Source organism: Rana temporaria, chromosome 8, assembly GCF_905171775.1.
Source record: "Rana temporaria chromosome 8, aRanTem1.1, whole genome shotgun sequence".
In the NCBI taxonomy this organism is placed as follows: domain Eukaryota; kingdom Metazoa; phylum Chordata; class Amphibia; order Anura; family Ranidae; genus Rana; species Rana temporaria.
Window position 1 is genome coordinate 144,109,968 of NC_053496.1, and position 8,154 is coordinate 144,118,121.

Here is an 8,154-nt window from a genome sequence, read left to right on the forward strand (position 1 = left end):
TACGTTCGGCACGGGAACGCGCCTAATTTAAATGATACACGCCCCATTTGAATTAGGCGGGCTTGCGCCAGATGGCTTTACGCTACGCCGCCACAAGTTTACAGGCAAGTGCTTTGTGAATCAAGCACTTACGCTGAAAACTTGCGGCGGTGTACCGTAAATGGGATACGTTACGCCGCCAGATTTCTACATGAATCTGGCCCTTTGATCCCTTTTTAAATATAGGCACCACATTGGCCTTACGCCAATCCAGTGCTATGTCAGTCATTAAAGAGTCCCTAAAAAATTGAAACAATGGCTTTGAAATGACAGAGCTCAATTATTTTAGGATCCGTGGGTGGATGCAATCTGGTCCCGGTGCTTTATTCACCTTTATTCTGTCTAAATATTTCTGGACCATATCAATTTTGAGCCATAGTGGTTCATTTAAAGGCTTTGTCAATTTATTCCACATCATGGACATGAGCTCCCCCATCTGATTGACTGCAGGTGCTGTTGTGATGACCATTTTCAAGTCGGCTCCTTTTATTTTTTAATCTAAGGATGTTGGCATGGAAGGGGAAGACAGGGCCATCCACAAAGCAAATTTTGTCTGGTTCATGAGAAACTGGTCAAATTCGCTTGGTGTATGGCCAGCTTGACAGGGATAGGAAACTTTTTTGTTTCAATAATTTTTATTAATTTCAATCAATTAACAGGGATAGGAAACTTGAGGGAAAAAAAAGAGTACACTGATTAGGGAAATAAAGAAGACAAAATAAGAGGAAGAAAAAGTTAGTGAAGAGCTAGAAAATCGTGGCAGAGAAAAGTGAAACCAAGTGTACCAGGCGGTTGAATAGGCTCAGACCCTTTGCCCCAATTTCCAGAATATGAATTGCTACAATGTTTTTATATGCAGACGAGAATCTGAATTGATGCCAGTAGCACCAGGTCTTTCGAAAGAAGAGGAATTATAGTTTTATATGCTTTTATACAGTATATGCAGGTTAAAGAGAACTGCTGAACACAAGTGTTACGAAAGCACGTTTTGGTTAATTTTCAAAAACATTGTTCCTATTTATCTTGTTTCTATGTTTGTTCATGGTGAGGCTCTATTTCCTGTCTATCAGACAGGGCTTGTACAATTGGCTACATAATTAATGATGTGAATACCAATATAGTCTTGGTAGTCAGAACCATTGTCTAGGGTTTAGAGCATGCAGAACTGGGAGCAGTATCGTATTTTCCGGCGTATAAGACGACTTTTTACACCGGAATTTCACAGCCAAAATCCGGGGGTCGTCTTATACGCCGGGTATAGCAGCTGCACGATCGATATCAGCTGCCGGGTGCTCTGTACGACTGCATGTATTCTGTATATGCGCCGCTTAGCCAATCCCGATGCACTGTGTGATGACAGAGCATGCTAAGCCTGCTCGGATTGGAGTAACGACCTCTGCCAATCCGAGCAGGCTACATTTTTCAGGGATCGCCTGAAGGTAGCAAGACAAGGGGATAGCCGGACAGGTTGAGGTAGTGAGTTCCAGAGGATGGGAGAGGCTCTGGAGAAATCCTGGAGATGAGCATGGAAGGAAGAGACAAGAGAGCTTGACAGTAGGAGGTCTTGAGAAGAGCGGAGAGGACGGTTTGGGATATGTTTGGAGACAAGATTGGTGATGTAATTTGGGGCAGAGTGGATGGCTTTGTAGGTTGTGGTTAGTATTTTGAATTTAATTTGCTGGGTGATAGGAAGCCAGTTTAGGGATTAGAGGAGAGGTTTGGCAGATACTGAGCGGTTGGTAAGGTGGATAAGTCTGGCAGCAGCATTCATAATAGACTGAATGCTCGGAAGCATTGAACTTCATTTTTCTCAGCACGTCGTAGTGTTTTACGTCACCGCATTGGACACAGTCGGATTTTTGACTGATGGTGTGTAGGCAAGACTGATGAAAGTCAGCTTCATCGGATAGCCGACTAAAAAATCCATCGGATTAGATTCCATCAGATATCTGATCGTGTGTACAGGGCTATAGAAGTCTATATATCAAGCGTTCGCTTTGTGGGTGTCTTAAACATTTGTACAGGCACCACAACTGTCTGTTGTAATGTTTGTCATAAGATTATCTCCTTTAATCACCAGCCCAGGTATTTCGAAATATCAGACGTAAACCCTGGAGCTCCTGACCATCCGCACTGTGGATTACTGACCTTGTAAGCTGTTCTTAACATACAAACTGACCTAAAGGCGCTAGTAACTGGGCAACTGCAAATAATGAGGTTTATTGTGAATAAACTTAAACTTTTACACTTTTAGGGGCTAAAAACATAAATGCATCATACAATTAAGGGGGTAAGTTTTTGGTGAATCAATTATAAAGGATTCTGATGTCTTTGTTGAAGAGAGAATATTTGATGTAGAGCAGTGCCTTACAGAATTATGATGCCATGTACATGTTACCCAGGTTTTTTTTACCTATGTACACATGGTGAGGGGCTCCAGGGTTTATGTCTGATATGGGTAAAACCTTTTTGTTTTCTCAGAATCTTGACACGTCCTGCCATTGATCCTGGAGCCCAGAGAGTTTATAGAGCTTTGGGTGGGATAAAGTCCTATTTTGAGGTCCATATCATACGTAGTAGCCAGACCTCATCGCTAGTCTCAACTGTGTACAGGTCTTTATATATGTGAGATAACTAATGCTCAGGGCTCTCTCCCTGCTGTGGGAGTCTGCTGCTGAGTGAAAAGGCTTACTGCTGACAGAACACTAAAGGTACAACGGTTTGTTTAGGGAAACCCATTGGGGGGCACACAGTTAATAAGGAACTGACATTAGTTTAGGTACCCTGCACAACAGGGGATTTACATTTCCCTACTCTATCAAAACTAAAGAAAAAAAAAGTATCTATAGATATTTTATTGTTCCCTCAGTTTGATGCACCATGCCGAAGAATGTTAATTTGCACACCTTTGGTGAGCTCCTGAATTGATGAATATTGTAATTAACAGCAGGATTAAAGGCTTAAAAGAGACATTGTCACTTTGCTGCTTTAGGGTTGTTAGTTGCTAATAGCCCATGTCCCTCAAACAATCACATTGCTTTGCTAACTGCTACAGGAGTTCACCCTGGGTAAGCTTAGATGCCGTATGGTGTCAAAGCTTATCAGAGTGGATGACATCAATGACCTTTCCCAGGTAATGAAGTCTGGGTGGTTATTGAGGGGTACCTAATACACAGCCAATGCGTTTGGGAGGAAAGGCCTCCCCATGTGACAGCATTACTGTCTTGGGATTGGCTGCTAGCATCCTCTTCTATATCCAGAAGCCCGCTCAAGTAACTGGGTTTTGATGGCGCATGAAGTGGTGATGGATGCGTATATCTTGCTTGGGGAAGGGGTTGCTATCAGCTGACACTGCATTTTTTATTAAATGGACAAAGTAGCAGTATCTTTTTGACAGTTGCAATGGTTACTGTTTATGTATATCATATTTTATTATTACATCTTTGGTGCCTAATGTGTTAATCAATTTGTTCACTGCTCACTTCAGTGAAGTCTATTGTTAGACAGTTTTTTCATCAAGAACATGGGAATTTTACTAGCAGATATACACTGATCCTTCTACTTTATTTTTCCCAACAGGTTGTCCGACCTTCGAACCATGCAACCATTCAGAGCATTGTCAAGGCTGTAGGGATAATACCTGGAGTCCCAGAGCCCTGTTGTACACCTGACAAAATGAGTTCTCTCAGTGTTCTTTTCTTGGATGAAAGCCGAAATGTGGTGTTGAAAATCTACCCCAACATGTCTGTAGAGAGTTGCTCCTGCAGATAATCAACCAAGAAACCTATGTACCAATCTTCTATTGCCAGCAGGTCATGAACAATTGGGGCCTGTATTCTAGTCATTGTCTGCCCTACATTAACCCTTCTGAACAAGGATTGCTAGGGGATGAACAATTACAGGAACATTCCAGGCAAAAACATTTGAATACATTCATGTGTCACTGGACACAACGTTCTTGGTCAGTAATTTTGTGGTATAAGAGCAGAGACTAGTCCACTCTCACTGAAAAAGCATGTATCTGGATGTGGATTTTTCTTGACTGGTTTCAAATCATTTAAATTGTGTTAAGATAGGTCATTGAAATTTACGATTGTAAGTGATTATGAATGTTAAAAAATAAATAAAAGTACAATGAACTGCATATCGCAGTTACTTTTATTTAATTTTTTAGTAAAATTATCACTTATGGGTACTTCTCACAATGAAAGTGGAAATTCCAATCAAGTACACGTAGCTTAGAAGAATTGTGAAAACATGCATAGTTGATTGCAAGGGGAGTGATGATATAATCAGAGCTGCAAGGTTTCCTCCGTAGTGTCTACGTCCATTTTGGACAGCTCTGAAGCTGGCAGTTTTAGAGCCTAACATAAGCATTGGGGTAAAAGGAGGGGGTCTAACAACAGACAAGGTGGACCCTGTAGAGAAGTACTTGCCAGAGAGCCGCCTAATAGCTAGTGAGAAGAAGAGAATCCTTTATTTTCAGATTATGTTGCTTCCTTATTATTAGGTGTTTGACATTTGTACAATGCAGAATATGGAAGCCATTAAAACATTTGCTTTGCACAAATGTTAAAATAAATTTACAGTTAATATTACACAGCTTCTTTAACCCTTAAAGTCTTACTTCAGGCGGTTTTAATAAAAAATAATTTGACCCCTTCCCAACAATGAAAGAACACTCACCAATTAAATTGAAGAAGAATTAGTTTGGAAAATAAACCTATTTACCATTTTTCTGTCTAAGTGCAGAACTGAAAGTTTAATATTTTGCTGCATTGATGTAATATATATTATTGTAGGACATTTTTGATTAAAGTATTGATAAAAGGGAAACCATTTTTCTATTATTAACTATGGAATTTAGACTTTTTTTTTTTACCATTATTAAACTTAATATTTAAATCTATTAGATAAAATATTAAATGAATGTCATTGTATTTATAATTTGAAAAATAATTCATAGCCTTAAATATATGTAGTCTCTTTTTTCTTTACTGTTTACAGGATAGCTTTCACAGATATCAATATTAATACATATGTTTCCTAGCATATTAAAATAGAGCTTCTGATCTTCCTGTCTGTAAAATATATACATTTTGTCAGGTTAAATAGACTCAGAAACTACATGATAGGCAGTACCAAACAATACAAGGCACTTTAGAATTTTTTTTTTTAATTGAATAAGTCTAATTTGGTAGCTTATTTGGACTTTTCTAGTAAATCAATGAGTGACATTGAAAGGGCAAGTTACCCACAACAGCCATCAACTAGCCAAATATAGAAATGGTTGTTAAAGATGACCGACAGTGTTATAATGTGCAACTGTGACTGGAGAGCATGTTAGCATCTTCCTATTGTGCAAGAAAAGTAGAAAAACCTGTTTAGTTCATTTGAATACAAATGGGTCAATTGCATTAATATTTTCTTTTTTAAAATAATATATTAAATTGTATTTAGCCTGGAATTTAGCTGTTAACTGGAATTTCAGGCTATACATAAATAATCTTAAAAATCCTCCTATGCTTACTAACCTGTGTAAGAAAGATGTGCATACTTACCTATTTTCATGCGCTCTGGTTTAGGCATATGATCTCCCCTGTGTCTGCTAGCGGTGGCTGCAGGGGAGAAGACAATGACTGAGAATACCTGAGAGGGGTGACATTGTCAGTTGTTGGCTATCCCTGCTCTCCACTACTGACTGACACTGGGAAGCAAGATCACATGTTTGGACTGGAGCAATCTGAAAATAGGTAATTCAGTATATCCTACTTACACAAGTCAGCATAGGTATTAGGAGGGGGAGGGAACATATTACAAATTTGTTTGGTATGGCATAAAATTCCAAAAAGGCCCAAGGTTATCTGGTTCAACCAATAGAATTTTTTTTTTTTTTTTTTAAAGCCTACATATACATTTTCCTATAGCCATAATTGATGCAGCGGCTGTAATCGAGTGAATGTGGCGAATGAATGCTAAAATTAATTTTAGACTTGGATGACATTGTTTTAGAACAAAAAGAGTAATCACGGACAAGGTGATGACTGTAATGCCGCGTACACACGACCGTTTTTTATGACGTGAAAAATGCAATTTTTTTAATTTGTCGTTAAAAACGGTCGTGTGTAGGCTCCAGAGCATTTTTCTCGACAAGAAAAATGGGCATTAAAAATTTAGAACCTGCTCTATTTTTTCTCGTAGTTTTTCTCGTCGTGAAAAATGGTCGTGTGTAGGCTTTAACGACGGGGAAAAAAACGCATATGCTCAAAAGCAAGTTATGAGAAGGGAAATTTGCATAATCAGCCCAAAGGGTGGCGCCATTCGAATGGAACTTCCCCTTTATAGCGCCGTTGTACGTGTTGTACGTCACCGCGCTTTGCTCGAGCATTTTTTATCACGATCCTGTGTATGCAAGGCAGGCTTGAGAGGAATCACGTAGAGAAAAACTTCGTTTTTTTCCATGACATGAAAAACGTTGTGTACGCGGCATTAGAGTCGAATATACAGACTGCCAATTAACCACAATTAATAAAATTGTCAGGATACATTTGGCAATTTTGGTTGTCAATTACAAAAATAAGTTTGGAAATGATGTGGTTTTTTTTTAACGTGTTTCTTTTCATGTGCCGATCTTTGCCATTATATATCATCATCATAATATCAGATTTTTATCTTTGTAACAATAATGGTCATCTAAAATTTTCAGAACTGCCTAACTGACTTTTTTGAAAACCTCCAGTAAGGTCAATGCATATATAGACATTCAAATGACTGAGTTAAACCCCTCTACTTTGTAAAGGAAATCTCATAGCAACCCTTATTTTTCCTTCCAGCACCCTCTTTAAAGGAATTAGAGCTTTTGTACAAATGTTCTTTATTTATTATGGTCTGTAATAAAAAAAAATTAAAATCTTTTTTCCTCTTTCAGTTAGGTAAATCTAAAATGCTGCATATAACAAGTATATATGTTAATATTATATATTGTCACACACAGCAAGCAGGTAGAGCTTTAGACAATAATTTTTTTATTTGACTTGTGTCTCCTTACATTATGTTGTTAAAATCCCATTGTTTACAGTGTTTAGTAGCTCAAGCGGAAATTTACACATGAAAATGATCGAGTCAGAGCAGTGACTCCCGCTAGCTCTCCTCCTCCCTTCAAAGGATCTGGTCGGAAGCTTTAATCAGAGTGTATGAAAGGAAACAGTCCTGAGTGCATGTGTGTATATGTATATGTGTATATATATACACACACACAGTATCTCACAAAAGTGAGTACACCCCTCACATTTTTGTAAATATTTTATTATATCTTTTCATGTAACAACACTGAAGAAATTACACTTTGCTACAATGTAAATTAGTAAGTGTACAGCTCGTATAACAGTTTATATTTGCTGTCCGCTCTCTACAACACACAGCCATTAATGTCAAAACTGCTGGCAACAAAAGTGAGTACACCCGTAAGTCTAAATGTCCAAATTTGGCCCAATAAGCCATTTTCCCTCCCTGGTGTCTTGTGACTCCTTAGTGCTACAAGGTCTTAGGTGTGAATGGTAAGCAGGTGTGTTACATTTGGTGTTATCCCTCTCCAATACTGGTCACTGGAAGTTCAACATGGCACCTCGTGGCAAAATACTCTTAGGATCTGAAAAAAAGAATTGTTGCTCTACATAAAGATGGCCTAGGCCAGGCATGGTGAACCTTGGCACCCCAGATGTTTTGGAACTACATTTCCCATGATGCTCATGTACTCTGTAGTGTAGTTGAGCATTATGGGAAATGTAGTTCCAAAACATCTGGGGTGCCAAGGTTCGCCATCACTGACCTAGGCTATAAGAAGATTGCCAAGACCCTGAAACTGAGCTGGGAGCATGGTGGCCAAGACCATACAGCAGTTTAACAGGACAGGTTACACTCAGAACAGGCCTCGCCATGGTCGACTAAGAAGTTGAGTGCACATGCTCTGCGTCATATACAGAGGTTGTCTTTGGGAAATAGACGTATGAATGCTGCCAGCATTGCTGCAGAGGTTGAAGGGGTGGGGGGGTCAGCCTGCCAGTGCTCAGACCATACGCCGCACATGACATCAAATTGGTCTGCATGGCTGTCATC

General features: G+C 39.1%; 1 protein-coding gene across 1 annotated transcript in view; it reads left to right on the forward strand.

Moving 5' to 3' along the window:
- The window catches only part of GDF10 (growth differentiation factor 10), a 54,182-nt gene extending 48,068 nt beyond the window's left edge, over positions 1 to 6,114 (forward strand). The window contains exon 3 of the mRNA XM_040320821.1: positions 3,619 to 6,114. Within this exon, the coding sequence (XP_040176755.1) occupies positions 3,619 to 3,810 (192 nt within the window). The 3' untranslated portion in view covers positions 3,811 to 6,114. The remainder of the gene's footprint in view (positions 1 to 3,618) is intronic.
- Positions 6,115 to 8,154: the final 2,040 nt, after the last annotated feature.